The 23,124-nt window shown below is 41.8% G+C and overlaps 1 protein-coding gene across 3 annotated transcripts in view; it reads right to left on the reverse strand.

Moving 5' to 3' along the window:
• PCGF5 (polycomb group ring finger 5) overlaps window positions 1-12,951 on the reverse strand; it is a 65,832-nt gene extending 52,881 nt beyond the window's left edge. For 2 of the 3 annotated variants that reach the window (XM_081251816.1, XM_081251814.1), the window contains exons 1-2: window positions 12,764-12,950; window positions 10,360-10,654 (exon numbers count right to left, since the gene is read on the reverse strand). In XM_081251816.1, the coding sequence (XP_081107942.1) occupies window positions 10,360-10,471 (112 nt within the window). In that variant the 5' untranslated portion in view covers window positions 10,472-10,654; window positions 12,764-12,950. Of the gene's footprint in view, window positions 1-10,359; window positions 10,655-12,763 lie in introns of all 3 variants that reach the window. The other variant, XM_081251815.1, reaches the window with a different exon arrangement.
• Window positions 12,952-23,124: the final 10,173 nt, after the last annotated feature.

The following is a 23,124-nucleotide window of genomic DNA, read 5'->3' on the forward strand; positions in this document are numbered from 1 at the left end:
GCATACTCTGCTCTGCAAGATTACAGCTGAACATTGTGGGAGAAAAACATGCATCATGCTGATTGGTCTCTCACCTTAAATTCACGACCTTGACCCTCAAAAATGGGTCCTTCATCTGCCAGGCAGTCACCCTCAATGCCCTCATTCCATATGCTCTTCACCAATACTTCATACCTTTTCTCCTCTCTCCTCAAGCCCTCACTTATCCTCCCCCATCTCCACTCTCCACTGATGACCTCACTTCCTGTTCTACTGAAAACAAAAGAAGAAGAAAAAAAAAAGGAAACAGAATTTATACCACCATACCTACTCACTCACTAACATCTAAACTTTGTGGTCTTGCCTGTTTCTAGAACTTTCATGTGTCAATCTCTGCTCTGTTCACTAGACCCCCTTCCAACGACCCGAGAACATTGCTCCATTGCTTCTCTCTCTCTCTCGCCTGTGTCAGTCTTCTGCTATCTGCTGAAGATTCCCATCAACATTCAAACATATTATTTCCCCATCTTTAAAAAAAAGAATCAAACTTCTGTTGACCCTACTTCCCTTGTCAGCTAGCACTCCATTTCAGAGCTACCTGTACTCTCTAATACCTCTCTTCCCATTCTTTTTTCACCCCTTCTTTACCTTCATTAAGGTGAAAGACTTACATAATCATTGTACAATTATCAAAACAATGAAATTAAAACATTTCCATCCTCTCACACCCACCCAGACTTCCACTCCTTACCACTCCACTGAAAGTGCTCAGCGAGATTATCCATGGTGCCTGCGCTGCTCAGCCTGGGCCTTCCTCAGTCCCATCTTACTCAACACAACTGACTCGGCCGGTCCCTCCTCCTAGACACTATGTGTTCACTTTGCCTCCCAGGATCCACTCTGTTTTCCTCCTACCTCACTGCCTCCTCCCCCTCAGCGCCCAGGGCTCAGCCTTGGCCATCACCCCTTCTCCATCTATGCTCACTCCCTTGGCGCTCTCACTTATTAAATATGATCTAAATGCTGATCATCTCCAGACTCATATGTCCAACTCCCAACTGGCTGGGATCAGGTATCTCTGATCAGCCAACTCCTTTACCTTCTTAAATCTGTTCAACTGCCACCTTCCTGATGAGGCCTATCCTGAGCACAGGCTTACTTTAAGTGGTCATACCCTCTCACTGACTGCCCAATTCCCTGTACCTAGCTTGACCTTCCCTTTTTCTGCAGCATTTATCACCAGAGCGTACCATCATTTATACACTCTGATTTACCGCCTACTATGTTGCCTGATGTGTCCCAGGTGCCCAGAATAGTACCTGGAGGAGGAGGTGCTCAGTAAATATTTGTGGAATGAAGACACAGGGGTTAGGAATAGCAGAGGGAGCCACGATTTTAGGACTTACAGGTGTACTACTGTAGTCAAGTCAGAAATCAGCCTAGATTTTCAACTAAGGCAAGGGAAGAGATTCTGAATTCACTAGTAATTTTCTTGACAATTAAAATGAGTTAATTCAATATAAGCTACATAATTTTCTAAAACAAAATGATCATTTTCTATTAACCGAGTAATGTCAGCGGTGGAGCATTCTGAGAGAATATAGCTTTGTTCACTGGTTTCTGAATTTCTGATATATATATACACACAAGTCTGGCAAAAGCCAGTATGTTATAAAACACCAGTAGATATGATACATCTTCAAAGTACCTAAGTAGAAATTATCTTTTGCCTCCTCTACACTGGTTGGACTCTACTTGTTCATAATGTTTACACTCAACCTTTGTGCTAGACTCCTAAACATACCTGTACACTGACCACGATTTCTAACTCTGAATACACTTGGTTTTTAGGTTACATATTTTTCTCTCAATCCATCACTGGTATCAGTTCCAACTCATCCTGACCTAGATATAATTTATTCTCAGAAAGCAATACAGAAGACAACTTATTTGTTATCCCCTAGCTTTGTCTTTTAGTGTCCACTATGAATCTTTGCTCAGCTGTTCAAACATTCTTTACTATCTAATGCATACTTTCAAAAGCTAAAAGAACCATACATCTGATATAATTCTTCTTAACATTATTACCAATAATCGATGACACCAAGATTGTTTAAGGCCTATAATTATTCTTTCCTATTTAAAAAGAATCATCAAAATGAACACTATAATCATCTTCATGAATGACTAGTTTCTGCCAAAATATTGTTTGAAATATGTAACATCAGTTATACCAGTGACCCCATTTCTACCACAACCCTAGAACATTATACTTGCACCTACTGAAAGTACGGTTTCCAGTATGGTTTCTATTTAGTTTTAAGTATGGTTTAAGTATGGTTCCTATTTAGGCCTTTGATTATTACTCTAAAAACAAGTAAGTCTTGACTCTAAAAATCAAATTTTATAAAGAATACATTCTTGGAAAGTTCAATTTATATCTCTTCTTCACTATAATGGCTATCACTCAGAATTATTAATAAATTCAGATCGTGATTGGGTACATAATGACAGGTATACAGTCATGAAAACATAGTTAGAAGAGGCTAACTATATATATTTTGAAAATTCACATGCTGCTTACAGAAATTTTAGAAAATGTAGACTAGCAGAAAGAAGAAAAAATAAAATTAGCAAACATCCCAATTTATTATGAAGAGGTACCTGAGTCAGACAGGAATAGGAACCTAGCTTTATAGCAGTTACTAGCTGTGTTACTTAACCTTTCTGAGTTTTGCCTCTGTGAAAAACACCAGCATGAGAATCTGAAATACTCTTCCCTCAAACTTTTCATAGCTTGCTCCTTCCTATTATTTACACTCTCTGCTCAGATGGTTAACTTCCAAGCAAGACTTTATTCTGTCTTGTTTTTCTTCATAGCATGTGTTATACATAGAATCTAAAATTATATCATTCACTTGCTTTTTGTCTGTCTGTTCTATTGAAATATAAATTTAGGAGGACAGACTATATCTGTATTGCTTATTGCTGTCTTCCCACTGCCTAGAGTAATGACTGGCACAAGGTAGGTGCTAATAAACATTTGCTCACTGATTTAGTAACACCACCTAACTAGAAGGGTTCTTGGGAAGATTAAATAAGGCAATGCGTGTAAAGCCCAAGACCCCAATATAACATTCAATAAATAACAGCCATTATCTTCATTTTATTAGCATTTACTTCAATTACTGTATGATTAAAAGTACAAACTGCCTACTTCTAGAGGTGCTGGTCCAGAGCGTGCTTCTCAGACTTTAGTGAATTACAAAATCACCTGCAGGTCTTGCTATCACACCAGTTTCAGGCCCTCTCCCCAGATATCCGGATTCAGGAGGTCTATGGTGAGGCCTGAGAATGGGCACTTCTAACAAGCTCCCAGGTGATGATGCTGCTGGTCTGGAGACGGCACTTTGAATAGCAAGGATATGTGGCTTAAGATTTTTAAACACTGAGTATCAACATATCGAGAGTTCTCTGTACCTTAGTTAAATACTTGTGTATTTATGATACTTGTTCAAAAAACAATAAGTGATGGGAGAACTTGAATTCTAGCATCTTACGATTCACTTATCCCTTCGTTCTTACACACGGTAAATTACCAAGTCCCTTAACTGTCCCATCCATGATAGTTCCTTATCACTTAACCCTGCTTCTTTACATAAACTGAAAACTAAATACAACAACGTTTTCCCAGAGAATTCATCTTAGGTAAGGGACTACCACCATAATTTCTGAAAAGAAGAAGAAAGAAGAAAGCTTTCTTTTCCTGTACCACAGAATTCCATGTCTATAACCTTCTCTTTTTTTCTGAGGAAAGAATCATCAGATTCTTAAAGAGGCCTCTAGCCACAAAAGAGTTAAGAACCAGTGCACTGTGTTCTGCACATTTTAGCTGCTGGAACAAAGCTCCTTTGTTCTTAGTTTAAGTGAAAAGTCTTTCATTTTAAGTCAACAACCTATACAACCACCAGCAAATACACTCGAAGCAACCTCAAAATTTTCTCAGGACCCTGGTGCCAGAGATAGAGCATCCCTTAATTTAGAACCACCGATCTCTACTCCCCAGTCCTGCGTCCCTCCCTCTCCCTACCCATGACCCACAAAGCTCCCACCTATATTTCAGAAGACAGTTTTTCAAAATCAGTAATTCCTAACCCACACTATCTACATGCCTTTCAAGCTACCTTTCACTGCATTTGAATCTTGGAAAGGAAAAACACACGATAAACTAATCAACTGATTGACCATTTATTTATTCATTTAAGCTTTTACTGAGCACTCAAGTACCAGGTACTAAGGATACACTTAAGCTAAATCGGCCTATGGGAGTAGACAGGTGGCATATGTTGGAGTAGATGGGGATGGGCAGCTGCTAGCCAGGCATACAGGAGACGCTCCAAGCAGAGCAAGCAGCTGAACCATGTGTGTGCAGTATGTGTCAGGTGTGTGGGGGGGAGAGGGCAGAAATCAGTCACAGCTGTGTAGCTTTAATTTATCCTGAGGGCAGTAGAGTACCTACAGGAAATTTTGGGTTGGCTGAAGCATGAGCGATGACGACAGTAAGCCCTTGTAAATGATCACCACTGACACAGCTTAGGAGTGGGCTGCAGGGACTTCGGTGAGAAGGAATGAGGGCCTGAGCGAGAAAGGCCACAGGGGATGAGAGTGAAGGGACAGATTCAGGAGAGAGTACAGAGAGATCAGAGAGAACGTTGCCCCTGTTTTGTTAGTGAGGGTAGAGAGAGTCAAGCATGGAGCATACTTCTGGCTTGGGTAACTGAATGCTGGCATCCCGTTCATTCACTTTTAGGTAATGTTAAGTTCCAGGAGGCTTCAGGACATCTAAGTGGACATCCAGTGGGATTCTGACGCTCAGAATAAATATTTGGGAGACATCAGCATAGGTAGTTGAAGTCTCAGAGGAGGTGAGTTCACATAGAAAAGAAAAAAATAGATCCAAATACACCTGTAGAAATTTCTTCTTGGCTTATGAGTTTTGCTTAGCAGAGTTTAACTTCCAAATTTATCTTATGTACCACGCTACTCCACGGGCTAGCAAAGTGCCTGACACCTAATTCTTTATTTTAGAGAATTCAATAATTATTTGTGTGAACAAGTTTATTTCCTTAGGTTTGTTAGGTTGTAAAAATTACCTCATAGACGTGTAACCACATGTAACCTAACAAACCACACGTTTGTTAGGTTGTTAAAATTACCTCATAGACATGTGGATTTAGTTCCTCTGGCATTAAGTGATCATTTAAAGGGAAAACTCATCTGTATTTTAAAAGTTTACCTCATTTTAGAGTTTTATTATCTTTTTATCAAACGTCCTTGGTCTGCTGAAGGGAGCTGGTATTAGTAGTTGAGGTATGAGCCTACTTTAAGATGGGGCTTTTACAAGCCCCCCCCCCCTTTTTTTTTGCAATTCCTTGTCAGAAGCGTGGGACATTCTGCACTGCCATCTCTGCCTCCCCCTTCCTTCTAACTGGCTTGCCCCTTTCTCTGTCTTCCACAGAGCTGAATGCTAAGAACACTAAGGGCTGCTGCAGTCAGACAGTCTGCTGTCATTTTGGCCCTTGTTTCTACATCTACAGGGAAGCCAGGCAGTGTTAGCTCCAGAATTTCTTAATGGGAGAACAGGGGATCAACAAACTGATTTGAGGAGAGAGAAAGAGTCGAGATGCATGTGCAGAGTAATCTGAAAGAGTAAAGTAACTCCGTTTATCCATATCAAAGCAGGGAGAGCCACTCATGATGCCTACACCTCCCACCCCAAAGCACCTCCACTGCAGCCAGACCCAAGCGTTTATGTCCCTGCCTGAGAAGGCCTTGGGCCCATGGCTTTAGGAATTTCAGAAAACACTCTTTTTGGTTCCTTCTCTGGCGTTCATTCTGCAGCAACATCCTGACATATATCTGCTATTACATCATTCTGTTTCCTCATTTTCACTGCACTTACCAGCATCCAAATTTATTGATATTTTATACATTCCCTAACTTGATTACCATTCCTTCACTTGACCAGAGTTCTGAAGGGACTGGTCCTAAAGTCTGATTTTGCTCACCAATAATAAAGCTCCATTTACACATTTCAAACTCGAATAGGAAGAACAAAATCCTTCTCTTTTATTATGAGTTTCCATAATAAGAACTATTGTTTACCCATTCTTTACTTACAGTATCATAAAATTATAGTTTATGTACAAAGTTATTTTAATAAGATATTTTTTATATGCCAAAGTCAAGATGGAAACTATTAGGGGGTACCTCAATGTCACTTAACACTTCTCACTTTCCTCCTGTCCCATTTGGCCATCTTCTCTATTGTATACTGATCCCAAATCATTGTACCACATATATCTGTCCCACCTTATACCTAAGAAAACCAGGTAGCATCAAAGAGCCAACCAATGATTAAGGAACATGCTTTACAGTACTATTTATTTTATCCATACAAATAGGGGGATATTTTGCAAGTGGGATAGTTTTTGCCTATAAGCCCCAGTATGAATACGAACCAAGAAATATATAGAAATCCAAGGACCAGAAAGTGCATAAAGCTTAGCACTACAGAATCCTCAGGTCTCCTAAGACACTGGGTTGAGTGCCTGACTCATTTACTCTACTGTTTTGTTTTCTTTTTAATTTATTATTTTTATTTTTTTGTTTTTACATCTTTATTGGAGTATAATTGCTTTACAATGGTGTGTTAGTTTCTGCTTTATAACAAAGTGAATCAGTTATACATACACATATGTTCCCATATCTCTTCCCTCTTGCGTCTCCCTCCCTCCCACCCTCCCTATCCCACCCCTCCAGGCGGTCACAAAGCACAGAGCTGATCTCCCTGTGCTATGCGGCTGCTTCCCACTAGCTATCTACCTTACGTTTGGTAGTGTATATATGTCCATGCCTCTCTCTCGCTTTGTCACAGCTTACCCTTCCCCCTCCCCATATCCTCAAGTCCATTCTCTAGTAGGTCGGTGTCTTTATTCCTGTCTTACCCCTAGGTTCTTCATGACATTTTCTTATTCTTAAATTCCATATATATGTGCTAGCATACGGTATTTGTCTTTCTCTTTCTGACTTACTTCACTCTGTATGACAGGCTCTAGGTCTATCCACCTCATTACAAATAGCTCAATTTCGTTTCTTTTTATGGCTGAGTAATAGTCCATTGTATATATGTGCCACATCTTCTTTATCCATTCATCCGATGATGGACACTTAGGTTGTTTCTATCTCCGGGCTATTGTAAATAGAGCTGCAATGAACATTTTGGTACATGACTCTTTTTGAATTATGTTCTGTTTTCTCTGTGGATGAAAGAGGCCATATTTGTGTCTTTTAATCAGAATCCTGCCATGTTCATTCTCTCTCAGTAAAGGGGCTTGCTGACTGCCAAGGGACTTTTCAGGCCAGAATGACACGAGCTGTTAAACGGTCACCTAACCCTTTAGACCTTAAATTGCTGTTGCAAACATAAACATAACCCTTGCTTATAAACTTATTGTTTGTACTTCTAGAATCTTTTGTTTTTCCTTCAAAAAAGTAACATTTAGGAAATTCCGTGGTGGCGCAGTGGTTGAGAATCCACCTGCCAATGCAGGGGACACGTGTTCAAGCCCTGGTCCGGGAAGATCCCACATGCCGCGGAGCAACTAAGCCCGTGCGCCACCAACTGCTGAGCCTGCACTCTGGAGTCTGCGAGCCACAACTACCGAGCCTGCGTGCCACAACTACTGAAGCCCACGTGCCTAGAGCCCGTGCTCCGCAACATAGGAAGCCACCGCAATGAGAAGCCCGCGCACCGCAATGAAGAGTAGCCCCTGCTCTCCGCATCTAGAGAAAGCCCACGCGCAGCAATGAAGACCCAACGCAGCCAAAATAAGTAAATAAATAAAGTAAATAAATTTATATTAAAAAATAACATTTAAACTGGGACTTCATTATGTCCCAAAGAAAATTTTCTTTCAGAAGAACAGATATAAAATCTGTATTATATAGATAAAAACTGGAGAATTTGTGCTTTCTTCTCATCTGCCAAACAGAACTGGCAGGTTTTGCTGGAGAAATCCAAATATAAAAACAATGCACTAATGTCAGAAGAAGCAAAACAAAACAGACTGTGGACCATGTCCAGGTGCCATGCTTCGTGTAGTAGGAAACAGGAAAGTATACGACAAAGTCCCTCCTCTAGAGTAGCCACATCCTACTGGTTCTTCCTCCAAAATACATCCATAGTCAATCATTCTTCCCTGCCTCCATCTCACACCTCATTACCCTGGCTGAAGGGCCCCATAATCTTTCAGCTGACCTGCAGCAATAGCCTTCTCACTGATTAGCTGTTCCTTAAACTTGCCAAGGGCATTCCCACCTCAAGGCCGTGTACTTGCTTTTCCCTCTGCCTGGAATGCTCTTCCCATATATCCAGAGTTCAATCCCTTCAGGTTTCTATCCAAATGTCATCATATCAAAGAGGCCAACCCTGACACACTATATAAAATAACCCCAACTCTCCTATCTACAATCCTTCTTTGTTCTTCATAGCATTTAACACAATCTAACGTGGCATATGTTTATTATTGGTTTTCCCCTTTCTTGAGAGCAGAGATTTTTGACTACCTTGTTCACTGCTGTTATCCTCTGTGCCTAGAATGGTGCCTGGCACACGGTAGGTATTCAATAAGTATCTGTTTGATGATGTTTAACTGATAACTGTTCAAGTTAGATAATGATACAGTGCAACAGTAAATGAGCATTTCAAGACAGTTCACAGTTAACTGGTAATTGAACAGCATGGGCCCAGTAATACCTCCAAAAAGTATACAACAACATCACTTGGAGAGGTTTTCCAAAATACACATGTCCAGACCTCATCACAACACCCACCAATCTCTCCAGGTGGAGGTGTGAAAAAGTTTATGTTTAAACAGCATCCTAGGTGACTTTTTTTTGTGTGGTAAAATATTTATAAAATCTGCCATTTTAACAACAGGTGATTCTCTTTTTGCAACCCTGTTTAAAACTACTGGTATAATAGTGTGTAAGTTAAGCAGAGGCAGAATAGCTGAAGGGGGGATTAAAAAAATGTCCCAGGTTATCTTAGAAAGGGCATGGGCTTTGGAGCTGAATACAGGTCTACTACTCATAAGCTGCGAGACTGGGCAAGTGACTTAGCTCTTAAGCTTCCACACCCACAAGTGAAGATAATCTCTATACTCTCTCTGTCTCCCCACTTCCCCTGCAAACTGCTTCAAGGTTACTGTAAAGCTAAAATGAAATCAAGTATATAAAGTATCTACTTTGGTGCACATAACAAGCATTAAACTAGAACTTACTGGAATTACCTTCATTGAAATAGGAAAATAAATTCATATTGGCAAAAACACAAAAAACAGGTGAAATACTGGCCTAAGTGGTTATAAAAATGTCTCTCTCTCTATTGATAGGACAGGTGAAAAAGAAACTTGTCAGGAGTTCCACAGATATGATCATTCATTAGAACAGTGATTCTCAAACTTGTGCGTGCTTCAGAATCACCTGGAGGGATTGTTAAACACAGATGTCTGGGCCTACTCCCAGAGCGTTTCTGTAATTCTGGTGGGAGGCCTGATAATCTGCACTCCTAACAAGTTCCCAGGGGATGCTGAGGCTGTTGGTTATTGGTCAAAGGGTACAGTTTCAGTTACACAAGATGAATAAGTCCTAGAGACCTACTGTGCAGCATAGTGCCCACGGTTAACAATACTGTGTTGTACACTTAAAAATTTGCTAGGAGGGTAGATTTTACATTGTGTTCTTATCACAATAATAATAATAATAAACAAGAGGATGAGAGAAAACTTTTGGAGGTGATGGATAAGGTTTATGGCATTGATGTGGTGATGGTTTCATGTGTATATACTTATCTCTAAACTCATCAAGTTATACACATTAAACACGTACAGCTTTTTTATGTCAACCATACCTCAATAAAGTGATTTTAAAAAACCCACAATGAATTAAAGTATGCATGTCCTAAAAAAATCTCTGAGCATATTAATTCTTTCAGTAAAATTTTTAAAAAGCGAAAACCTGAAATAGTTCACGTAAAAAAAAACTATAACCAATAACTGCTTATGATTTTCAGAACATTTTAAAATCAGATAAAAGTCAACTATAACAATTTAAAAAAGAAACAAGAAAAAATTCATACCACTGGTATCCCAGTGAGAAATTCAATTCTGAAAATAAATTGAAAGTTAATTCTTAGAATACTCATTGTTTTAAAAGTTAAAATCTAGAGGAAAAAAAAACCCAAAATGTGGTAGTTTTAAAAGAAGAAGTGTAACCCAAAACTTCTGATAGGTAGATGACAAAATAAAGAATACTTACAGGTATGGAGGCATTCCGTCACTGTAGTTGGCTTGATCAGATACCCTTTACAGATATAGCAAGTGATGTAAGGATTGAAATCTTTCACCAAGTGTTTCCTCTGGGTAGCCATTCGTGGTTAGCTAGGACTGGCTCTAGTAGTTCAGGCAAACAGGGGTATTAAGTGGATGAAAGTCTGATCCCAGGAGCTGGTGTGGAGTTCCCAACTGGAGGTCCTGAGGCATGAGAACTAACATCCAGACTTCTCATGAGATCGCTGGTCATCACTCCTTTTGGTGGTTCTGCTTTCCCATATCTTCTTCCACCGTAATTTTAAAAAGACGAGAGAAAAAGGTGTCAAATTCCCCGTACTGTATTAACACCAATGTATTAGCAGCAAGTATTACATGTTCCAAACTGGGTGAACAGGTGAATAGAACATTTCCCTCACTGTAACATTAATTTGTAAACCTGCTATGATTAAGTCAGAATAATGACAAATTCATCCAATCCTGAGGCCTCAACTATCACCTCTATACAAATGACACCTGAGGCTATTAACTCCGGTTTTGATATCTTTAGCTCTTGAGTAATGCATTTTAACTATCTGCTTGACTGCTCTATTAGGAGTTCCTGCCAACACAAGCTAAAAGATTCAAAATTGAAGTCATTATCCTCCCTATCAAAATGCTCCCTATTTCCATTCTGTACTCCACACCTAGTCGATAATCAAATCAAATGGATGTCCTTTTCCATTCCATCCACAGCCATCCTACTCAAATATTACCTCTCCACCTGCAGTCCAACTTATGTTCTACCAAGTTTATTTTATTCTATCACACTTGGATCCTCTTCTCAAAGAATGTCAGTGTCTCCTCTTTACTCTGTAACAGAGAAACCTTTAAATTTCTCAGCTTGTCATATAGGACCCTCCACAGGCTGACCTTAACATACCATTCAAAGCTCAGGAAAGCTGAAAAGATGGCTCTTTCCATAGTCCATTCTGCAGATCCTATGCCCGCCATCCAAAGAGCTCTTCTGCTCCCCTATCTAGAGCCTACCTATTCTGCAAACCCTCTTCCAAAGCTATCCTCAGTGTAATCTCCCCGTTTTTTTTTTTACCCGTATTTCTCTCCTCTTACGTTTTCCTTCTATTTTTATTTACAGTTACATTCATTCTTAATCTCCTCTATTAAGACTGCAAAATCTTAAACAGACACCAGTCCCATTTAGTAAATGTATAACCTGGGCAATGTTATTTATCGTCTCTAAATCTTATGTTTTTTAAACTGTAAAATGAAAACAAGAATGCCAGCCTCCTACAGTTGTGACGATTAAATAAGACAACATACATATAGCTAGCACACTGTAAAAACTTAATGTCATTAATTTTTTTTAACTTTTAACTTTTTTTTTTCCAGAAACGTCTAGCATGGCTTGTCCATATGGTTACTTTAAAAAGTTTTAAAGGTTTCTTACAACAAACGTGTCCTCTTAGAGGACACAACATGAAAAAAAGGTGTGGACTTCCCAAGTTAATTCTATAAACAAAAACTTTTCTATCTCAGCTATTAACTCATATGTTAAATATAAAGCAACCGGAGAGGTAAAAGGCATCGTTCCATCTTCCATCGACAGACACATCGCCACTGAGAATATGCACGGAATAGGTTCTGCAAGTAATCATCCTATCCGCTCAGGAAATCGTGTCGAGGGTGTAACAGAAAGAGAGCGTAATTATCAGACAGTGGGTCTAGGTTCTGGTCCTGAGCCCCCTGTACGACCTGCAGCAAGGCACTTATTATCCGTGCCTGGATCTCGGCCTCCTCCTCTATATACTGGGATTAACGGCCCTGCCTTTCTCACAGGTTTGCTACGAAGCTCCAAAGTCAGACAAAGTCCTCTGAAAGCGGACATGCACAGTCCCGACCCAGGGTGGGATTATGATCTTAAGCCTTAGAGCCCTGTCACCAAGAAGGTTAAAGGAAGCAAGTACTTGCAGTGACGGGGCGGGGGCAGGAGGGAACTTTTCCTCGTCCTCCGGCAGGACCCGGTAGCACTGCCCTAGGCGGTCCCAGCACAAGCCTCCCCGCCCGCCTGGCAGGTGCGCGGGCCAGGGCCCGGCGGACGCGCCGCTCGGGCCGGGCCGGGCCGGGGCTGCGCCTGGGAGGACGCGCCGCCTCTCCCAGGGCCGTGCGCCCGCCGCCCTCTCCGCCCCCGAGCGCCAGGCGCGACCTCGAAGCCCCCAGACACCGGCAGGCCACCCCCGTCCCCGCCCCCAAAGAGCTCTCCCGGCTCCAGGCGGGGCCTGCCGCGGCAGGTGCTTGGAGGTGCCGCTCCGGCTCCCGGCGCAAACTTGGGCGGGGAGCGCAGGGGCGGCCGAGTTCCGGCCCTTCGGCCGCTCTCCAGCCAGCCGGGTACCTACCCCGCGGCTGCCGCCACCGCCGCTCCTCGCCGCCAGCGCGCCGGCCTCAGAGGGAAGGAAAGTGAAAGAGAAACAGCGCCTGCCGCGGCCTGGCCGGTCCCCGCGCCCCGTCCGCCCTCCCCCTGCAGGCGGGAGCGCGCCGGCTCCGCGGGGCCACTCGACTCGGGCCCGATAGGGCGCGGCGGGCCTCGGGCCCAGGGCCGGTGCCGCCTCCAAGGGCAACTCCACCCCCTTCCAACCGCCGGCGCCGCCGGGCGGTCCCGCCCCCTCCACGCCCCCCGCCGCCACGCCCGCAGGCCACGCCCAACCGCCCGAGCTCCTCGCAGGTACCCCAGCCGCCCCAGCCGCCCCGCCTCCTGGGTTCCAGGGCGACGGTAGATTTGACCAAATTTTATCTCAGTCCTTCTCCTCACCACCGACCCCTCCCAGTTGTTTTCATCATAACAATGTCTGGCATATTTTCCCTGGCGGGTTTACAAGCGATGGTCGGTGCTGAGAATGAATCACCCTGCGAAACTGTCTACTCAGCTGCGTCTTCCCCAAACCAGCCCCACGTGGGCCGCGGTGGGGACGAAGACCGCTTGATTTGCACCCTATTTAAGAACCACTAAGGAACTTGTTACTGGGCGGGGGGTCTGGAGATCAGGATCAACGACAACTGGAAGCAAGGGAGAACGATGGGGGTGGGGGGTGTTCGTGGAAAGATGAAGAGTTGTTACTGCTTGCAAGGTTCAAAACCAACCAACCAACCAACCCCAGTTCTCTTTCTAGTGGACTTTAAGAACTACAAGAGCAAAAAATTTATTCAAAAGCATACATTAAAGGATTCCTCAAAGTCATTCAATCCTAATATACTGCATTCCACAAACGTACAAATTTCTACTACAACCAGTATTTTGCTAAACATAAATTAGACTTGGTTCTTTTGCAGCCTAGAAGACTGCAATCCAGTAATCCTAAAATAGCAGGCAAATCAGCATGGTGTCCACCAGTAAACAAAAGTTCAAAAGAACATCCCAAAGGGTATCTGCCAAGGGCAACTTTCAACCTTGTGTGTTAGAAAGAGGAAAAGGTGCTGCAATTACATCATCTTTGCCTCTGGAGAAGTGAGGGCAGTGATGGCTAGGGAGCTGACAGTAATGGAGAAGGGATGGGGGGAAATTAGTGCAAAGTATTTGCCTTACCTCCAAACGACATCAGTCACCTTACTTACTACCAGAGTGGAGATGGCTCTAGTGGCAAAGCAAGGAACCCAGTGACCACTGGTCTAGCAGGGTGCAAGTGTTCAAAGATCCATTTCAAATTTAAAATACGCCAAGAAGTAGACAAGACAGCTTTAAAAATCATCCAATTTATAATTAAACTTAGGTAGAGCGGATATAGCCTTTAAAAATTACCATTTTTAACATCATAGCAGGAGCAATACATTTTCTGAAACAGTTTTCAATGACCACATTTTCATAGTCCTTATAAGAACAATTTTGCAGAAGTATACATGCCAATTTCCAAGCTGGGATCAACTTCAGCAAGTCCCGGCAATCACAATGAGCAAAGAAAACAAGTCCGATAAAATGACTATAGTTGCAGGATTCCTCTCCAGATCTTTCATCTTGGAAACTAACTAAACACATCAATATGTGAAAAGTCACCCTATTTCTAGTATATTTAAAATATGTAATGGGGGACTTCCCTGGTGGCGCAGTGGTTAAGACTCCGCAATCCCAATGCAGGGGGTCTGGGTTCGATCCCTGGTCAGGGAACTAGATCCCACATGCATGCCGCATGCAAGAAACCCACCTGTTGCATCTAAGACCCGGCACAACCAAATAAATAAATAAAATAAATATTAAAAAAAATAAAATATGTAATGGAAGATTTCACTGTATAAACTACAACATATACATTGACTTATTTTCCTAATTTGCATCTGAAGCTATTTTAAATGTATTTTTAAAGAATAACACTTAATGAAGTCCAGGGAGCTTAAGTGTTATTGGTGATCAACACTAAGTGGGGTTAATCAGTATTCGCTGAGGAGATGAGCTTGAGATGGATATTAGGAGGACTTACATTAGTAATGGAGGGAGGGGTCACAAATATGCTACAGAGCAGTACCTGAAGATAGACATGGAAGTGGGGTTGCCATAATGAAACTGCAAATGGTGGACTCGGAAGCGGAGAGAGAATGACAGCCTTTGTAAGAAAATCTGCTTCGTGTCCCTAGGTAGCATGGTTTGTAGTAAAGTGTTCAGTAGTTTCTCCTTTCCCCTCTTCAGCTACCATCCCACCTTGTTCATTCCAAGAAAAAAAATGCACACACCCAAAAAAGGAAAAACAAAACCTCAAACATGTGTCTGGTTTAAAAAATAACAAAAAAAAAAAATGGCAAGAGGGAATGTTAAGAAGGGGGGCAAGTTTCCTGACTCATGTGTAAGTTCTGAGGATTTAAACATAGGACTTTTAGCTGCTGTGCAGCATCTCCTCCCTTGCGACTGCTTTCCACTTTCCAGTAACTCACCCCTTAGTCCCTTGGTTCTGACTGTGGGGACTGGAACAAACCATAGAAGCCTCTGTATGAAGGGGTGGCTTTGATGACAAATCTCAAAAACCAGTGGGACCCTCAAGAAAACAAAGGCCTGGGAGCAACTAGATATACAGGACCAGGAAAGAGAAAAGGCAGATAAAAGATCATAGCTGAGAGTCCCCTTATCACTAATCTACTTGAGCTGTCTCATTTTACAGATGTAGAAACCAAGATCCTGAGAAGTGGCAAATTCATAATCACAGAGCTCATTTTGGTAAAGCCAAGACCAAAACAAAGGTACCAGTTCCATATTATTTACATGTCTTAAGAGAACTTCTCAAACCCAAAAAGTTAAGAGGGGTTAGGTAAGAAAAAGATTAACTTACAAGGAAATAAAGGAACAAAGGGAGGGAAGAATAAATGAAGGGAGGGAGGGAAATAGCGACTACAGAGTACTTAGCAGTGAACTGGCCAGTGGTGATTTCCCATCAAAGCAGCAAAATCCCACAGTGATAACTTGTTTCATTTGATCATTGATCCAGATTCTTCCAGGAAACCACAATTGGCTCTTGACAACCCTTGGAACTACTTGAAGCTATCTGTGTATCTAACAAATGTTTTCATTACTTTATACTTTATGTCTAGAGTTTTATTTCAGTTAAGGCTGGGCCATGGATGGGTAATTCTGTACTGAAAAGTTCACATTCCTTCCTTGCCTAATAAATACATCATCGATGAACAGATGTTTAATAGCATAACATTTTAAAAGAGTTATGTCTTTACATTTCCCTGAAATATTAAATGACTTTTCCATGATTGTCAATTATTTTATATACCTAAGTATGCTATTTAAGCTTTTAACATAGACTATCTCTAACATAAAACTACCCTCTGTAATCTAAAAGTCATCCTACAGAGATTTTAGAAAATATTAAAATTTAAAGTGTCCTACTGGGCCTAAATGTATTTATTTTATAGCCATGGATATTACAGCTCAAAATCTATGACTGCCTAAAATCAGTGATGGAGGATTGGGAGGGAACAGAGAACTGAAGGACTTCCAATCACCCTTGACCATGTGTCTTTTTCTCTTAACATAACCCTCCCTTGTAATCAATAATTCTCAAGGACTCTCTCTGCTAAATGTCTCTTGAATCCTTTAACTTAACCTACCCTGGTTCAGATCACCATCATTTCTACCCACCCACCCCCATTACTTCAATGAACTCTTAGACTGTCTCCCTACAGCTCTTCTCTGCCAAACCACTCTCCACAGCACAGCCAGAGAGAGGACCCTTTCTAACTGAAAATTTGATCATGCTGCTCCCTGACTTAAAAAAACCCTTGTTCTTAAGATAAAGCCCAAATATCTAATAAGCCCACCCCATATCCCTGTCACTTCTACAGCCTCTCCATTGAACTCCATGCTGCAGTCATAATGAACCTTTTTACCCTCTAGCGCTAGAGATGGCTGTTCTTTCAAATGAGCATCCTGTCCCAATCCCATCCCAATCCCCTCCCCACCCTTGCTAAATCTGCCCAACCCTTATTTATTCTTTGGGTATCCAATGATCTCAAAGGCCACATTCTCAGAAACCTCAAAGTAGCTGAGGCGCCTCCTTGATATACATACACTATACACACACACACACACACACATATAGTGCCGTGTGTGTGTGTGTGTGTGTGTGTGTGTGTGTGTATAGAGAGAGAGAGAGCAACTCATCCTTATTCTCTCAAGTCCCACATTACACTGTCTTGTATTACCTGGTTAACTTGTCTGAACCAACTGCTAGCACATAAGCCCAGTGAATCCATCACTTGACTGTGCATGCCTAGCAGAGTGGATGGCAAACAGTAATCATTCAAATAAATATTGACTGAAAACCTGAATAACTGCACACACTCTAAGACATTCTGTGTATTTTGGGGGGGATTTCTTCTTGGAGGGATCCTTACAAAGGATACGTTAATCCCTGCCCTCCAGGACTACTAATTAAAATCACACCAGGGAGTAGAGACTTATCCACAAGAAACAATTATGGAGCAGTCCACCAAATTTATTAAAAAAGTGTCAAATGAAAGAGAATCAAATGACAAAAACTCCAGTTGAAAGAAGTACTATGGGTGGTCAAGAAACTAGCCCTGCATGCTTACGATTCTGCCAGTTACAAAGACAGCAAGGCAAAATACCAGAAGCTATGGATATGAAAAGTAAATGAGAAAGCCAGAGAAAAAATGAGAAGTCAAAATACTAAAAGTGAGAACAGATAAATAGCATTAGGAATAGAGACAAGATTAGTCTGCTAAAGACTGTGCAACTTAATAAGTATTAAGTATTAAGTATTATTATTAATAAGTATTTTAAAGTGCTTTAGATACATTACGCTAAAGGGACAAACCAACCAAATTTTCTTTTCTCCCTTGAGAGGCAGGAAAAACTAGCTGTATTTTCCTCACTGTGATGTCAACAGTTGGCTGGGGCAAGTTCCACTTATACTGGAAGAACAGAGAATGGAACTAAAATAGGCACAGACTATAAGGAAAAACTGGATTTACTCCATCAGGGCTACCATAGTTCAAAACATCAGTACAGAACCACAACTGTTATTTTGAGAGGTCAGATTAAATCCCTGAAGATCATAAATGCACAAATGACTTAAATGCAGAAACTTAGAATATTCCATCAAATCTGAGTGTAGATGATTCTAAGTTAGAAGTGACTATAGAAAAATTAGGAAAAAAAATGTTCTATCAAAAAAAAAAGATATGAAATTCAATTGGGGCAAATGCAATATAAAACTTAGTGATATCGACATTCAAATATCAGAGAAAAGCAGGCACACGAATTGAACAAGTCCTAACTTTACAGGTAGCTGTGGTTTGTACCCAGAATCAAGAGAACCTCGTTTTGTTTTTGTTTTTGTGGTACGCGGGCCTCTCACTGTTGTGGCCTCTCCCGTTGTGGAGCACAGGCTCTGGACACGCAGGCTCAGCGGCCATGGTTCACGGGCCCAGCCGCTCCGCGGCATGTGGGATCTTCCCGGACCGGGGCACGAACCCGTGTCCCCTGCATCGGCAGGCGGACTCTCAACCACTGCGCCACCAGGGAAGCCCGAACCTTGTTTTTAGTAAGAGCAAGTCCCTTAACTTCCCTTGGCTTCATTTTCTTCCTACGAAAATTGAGACTAATATTACCTTAATCACTGGCCTACAGGGAAGATTTTCTTTTATACTTGTGCATTGTTATAATGAGCATATATAAGATCACATGAGATAAGTGAGAAATTTTTTTCTAAGTTGTAAATGATAAAGGACTGCAAAAATATAAAGTATAAGAAGGAATTCTGTGGACCACCAGCAGTTGAATAGTACCTAGTAATCCTGTCCCACCCAACAGAGGCCCTGATAGTAAGATATACCCAAGAATGTTTGTAGAATGAGTGAGACACTCCTGGCAGGGCAGTGGAACCAGGACACAGCATAAAGTAAGGCATGCAATGGTCAGAAAGCACTCCCTCCTCTGAGCTCAATGCTCATCACACTCGATTTTACAAAAAAGATGGGGAAACCTAAATAATTCACTGAGCAATTCAGAGTTGTACAAAGAAAACTAGTTCCACAAAAATGCTTAATAATTTGGGTTAGTTCAACACTGTAGAAGTGGTATGTTAAATCTTTGTTCACTCCCCTTGAATGAAGGGGTAGCAAAAATGTTTTCCATTAAAATGCAAATTCTCCAGGCAGGGTCATAATTAAGCCCTTATGAGCCATCTCCAGCTATCTGTTCTCAGCTAATGAGAATTAGTAGGAGTCTTAGTCCATAGGCAGGGAGAACAGACAGGAAGGACATGAGGCTCTAGTTATGAGTTAACACCTTAGCAGGGTATTAACTGTAACACTTTGTTGGCTGGGAGGCTGGGGAGCCATCAGGAGGAAGGAAAGCAGACCTGAAAAGAGGAGGATGCCAAACCACCAAAGACAATCTTCTCTCTTGTGCTTCACAGTTCTATCTTGGACTAAAAACAAAAACAAAAAAGGACCTTTTGAAAACAAAAGGCGAGTTAGTGTCTTCACACTGTCTTCAACTATTCAAAGACTTAATGACTAAGATACTGAACAAGTTTTGTCCAGGTTTGCAGAAAAGCTAAGAGAAAACTGGCTTAAATTAAAGCAGTGGCAGGGAGGGAGGGATTAGCTATAGTATTAGATAGGCATTCTTAATTCTTGACCTGCAGGATGACAAACCCTATAATAGTCTCAGAAGCTTCTTGATGGTTCAAGAAGAGAGAAACAGTATTTGTCCTCTACGGTTCCTTCATTTCTGTCTGTTGAAAGGGGTTCTCCCGGATGACTGGAAAAACTGCCAGTTATCAAACCTTCTTTTGATACCTTCTTGAAGAGAAGGTGAAAAAAGCACCAGTATCAAAGCGTCTTTGATTAGATGATGAATGAGAATACAAGATGGCTGTATAGAAAACAGTTAACAGAGCATAAACCCCATGAGGGCCAGGACTTTATCATTACTGCTGTATCCCTTGAATCAAGTCTAGAACATAATATGGGACCTCCCTGGTGGTCTGCACTTCCACTGCAGGGGGCATGGGTTCGATCCCTGGTCGGAGTTAAGATCCCACAGGCCACACGGCACGGCCAAAAAAAGTCTAAAACATAATAGGCTCTCATTAAATATGTGTTGAATGAAGGAATGTATAAGCAAATAAACGAATTCTGACTTCGCAGCCAACTGCCCGTGTTCAAATCCTGGTACAATCTCGTACTACTCTGTGTTCTAGGGCAAAGAACTGTTTTCTGCCTCAGTTTTCTCACTGCTTAAATGGATATAATAAAAGTACATACCTCGGAGGAATTTTTATGAGGATTATATGAGATACTATAAATAATGCACTTAGTACACAGTAAGCTAACAAATGCTTGCTGAGTTAATTTTAAGAATTTCATATCTAGACAAAACAATGAAAACACAGGACATAACTTAAGGCCTGATGAGAAACAAATACTTAGAACAAATGCCTTCATACAATTTATCTGCTTTTAGGATGTACATGGAGGTAACAGTCACCTAACTTTCCTGCCAGGTGCCCTTCTTCCTCCTCTAAGAATTTTAAAAGATTACTAAGTGGTAAGTGTGTAAAATATGAATATCATGGCTTAAATTACTCATCAAGATGAAATCAAGAAATAGGATGTACACAGCAGTGTAGAGTTTTATGAACATTTAAAACTTCAACTGAGTGACCTGGGTATAGTCTTGGATATTAAGAAAAGTTGATCAGCTTACCCTGGTCCAAGACAAGTGGTGAGTCAGTCAGGGAGAAGGCTAGGATTTTCCTGTTTCTGTAAAGCATAGTTCCTTCAATTAAAAAGTTATGGATAAGCTAGTCACAAAGGATGAATATCATATTTTTCCACTTATATGAGGTACTTAGAGTAGTCAAATTCATAGAGACAGAAAATAGAATGGGAGTTGCCAGGGGCTTGGGGCTGGCGGGGGGGAGCGATGGGAACCAAAAGTTATTGTTTAATGGGTACAGAGTTTCTGTTTGGGAAGATGAAAAAGTTCTGGAGCTCGATGGTGGTGATGGCAGTACAACAACATGAATGTACTTAATGCCACAGAACTGTACACTTAAAAATGGTTAAATGGTAAACTTTGTGTTATGTTTATTTTATCACAATTTTTAAAAAGTTCTGGGAAAAAAGATCTTCCTTTTTTAAAAAAGGAAAAAGAAATCACCAGCAAACAGTAAGACCCCTGGCAAGTCACTTCACGAGCCCTGATCTGCCCATCTATAAAAACGCTTTAGACTTGGGATACGTCATCTCTAATGGGCCTTGAAAATCTTCAATTATATGGTTGTACAATTTGGGAGCATTACCTAGAGCGAACTGCATCTGTAATGAGTCAGGTGGGAACATTTTAGGCCTTGTGGGCCATATGATATCTGTCTCAACCATGCAACTCTGACCATATAGGGCAAAGGCTGCCAAAGACAGTATGTAAACAAATGGATGTAGCTAGCTATTTTCCAATAAAACTTTATTTAAGAAACAGGCAGTGAGCAAGATTTGGCCCTTGGGCTGTATTTTGCCAGCTCCTGATTTAAGAAACAGGCAGTGAGCAAGATTTGGCCCTTGGGCTGTATTTTGCCAGCTCCTGACCTAGAGAATATCTCTGTGAACATGCATAGATGACAGCAATTAAAAACTTCCCTGTATCCCAGGGTTGAAAACTTCTATAGTGGCAATAAGCTTCTGATGACAGTCTCAAACCAAAATGTTTTTAGTGCAACATTTTAAACTAACTTTAAGATTTCTATTTTCCAGACAATGAGTAGGACATAGTGGCTTAACTATGAGAAGGGGGTCATCCTCATCACTATCATCATCATCAAACAGCTAGGAGAGTTAGAAACAGTCTTTTATTCCTCTTTGTAAAGGTTTGCATGATCTGATATTTCTCCTAAGTCAGGATGCAGAAAGTTTACCAACAAAAGGAAAAGGAATATTAAACAAAAACATTCTCTCCTGTTTGCCAAAGAGCAGGCTTAGTCTCCCACCTCTGACTTCAAAACACCAAATCGTCCTAGTGGCATTTAAAGAACTACTTCCCCATTCTACCTGGGATTCTAGAGTGCTGATCTGAGAGAAAACACAGGGCTTCGAGGGGTAAGCTTTCTGCTTACATACTGATGGACAGTGGGGCTGCAAGCTGGCCTGACCCGGGGAAGCCATGCTGGAGTGCGTGTACATGTCATCTTCAGCCTCACTGCGGCCTGGACCCTGGTCTCAGAAGAAGCCCTGAAGGACAGGGAGGTGAGCGTTCACCTTCCCATCTCCTTTGCCCTTTGAAGGACAACAGCTACAACAAGAGAGAGCACATTTGAAATAAGAATACTGAGTCTCTGGGAACTAGATCTGGCCTCATAGCCTAGGGACAAGGAGGGATGCTTCCATTTCTACAGATGCTAAACAAAGAAATTTACACAGCCCAAGTACTAATGATATTTGCCCCTTCTAGCTTTTTGGATGACTGTTACATGTAAATCAAGAAGGATCTGTGAACAGAGGAAAAGAGTTTCAAAGTACTTTTCACTCAAGTCATCAAGACTGAGGACCATTCACTACTATATTGTTGAATTACAAAAGGAGAGGCTTTGACATTAGATCATGTAAATGCTGGCATTTTTAATTTACTATATTAAGAACACTGCAGAAAAGTCCAAGGAAGAGAGGTAATACATGTATTCATTTATGCTTTTAAAAGGTAAGTTTCGTCAGGAATTGTTCTTGGATGGCGGAAGAGTAAGACGCGGAGATCACCTTCCTCCCCACAGATACATCAGAAATTCATCTACACGTGGAACAACTCCTACAGAACACCTACTGAACGGTGACAGAAGACCTCAGACCCCCCAAAAGGCAAGAAACTCCCCACATACCTGGGTAGGACAAAAGAAAAAAGAATAAACAGAGACAAAAGGATAGGGACGGGACCTGCACCAGTGGGAGGGAGCCGTGAAGGAGGAAAGGTTTCCACACACTACAAGCCTCTTCGCGGGCGGAGACTGCAGGTGGCGGAGGGGGAAAGCTTCGGAGTAGTGGAGGAGAGCACAGCAACAGGGGTGTGGAGGGCAAAGCGGAGAGATTCCGGCACAGAGGATCGGTGCCCTCAGGCACATACCAGCCCGAGAGGCTTGTCTGCTCGGCCGCCGGGGCGGGCGGGGCTGGGAGCTGAGGCTCGGGTATCGGGTTTCAGTCGGAGCGCAGGGACAGGACTGGGGCTGGCAGGAAGAGAGCCTGAAGGGGTTAGTGC

Source organism: Mesoplodon bidens (genome assembly GCF_964165515.1).
Source record: "Mesoplodon bidens genome assembly, chromosome: 1".
In the NCBI taxonomy this organism is placed as follows: domain Eukaryota; kingdom Metazoa; phylum Chordata; class Mammalia; order Artiodactyla; family Ziphiidae; genus Mesoplodon; species Mesoplodon bidens.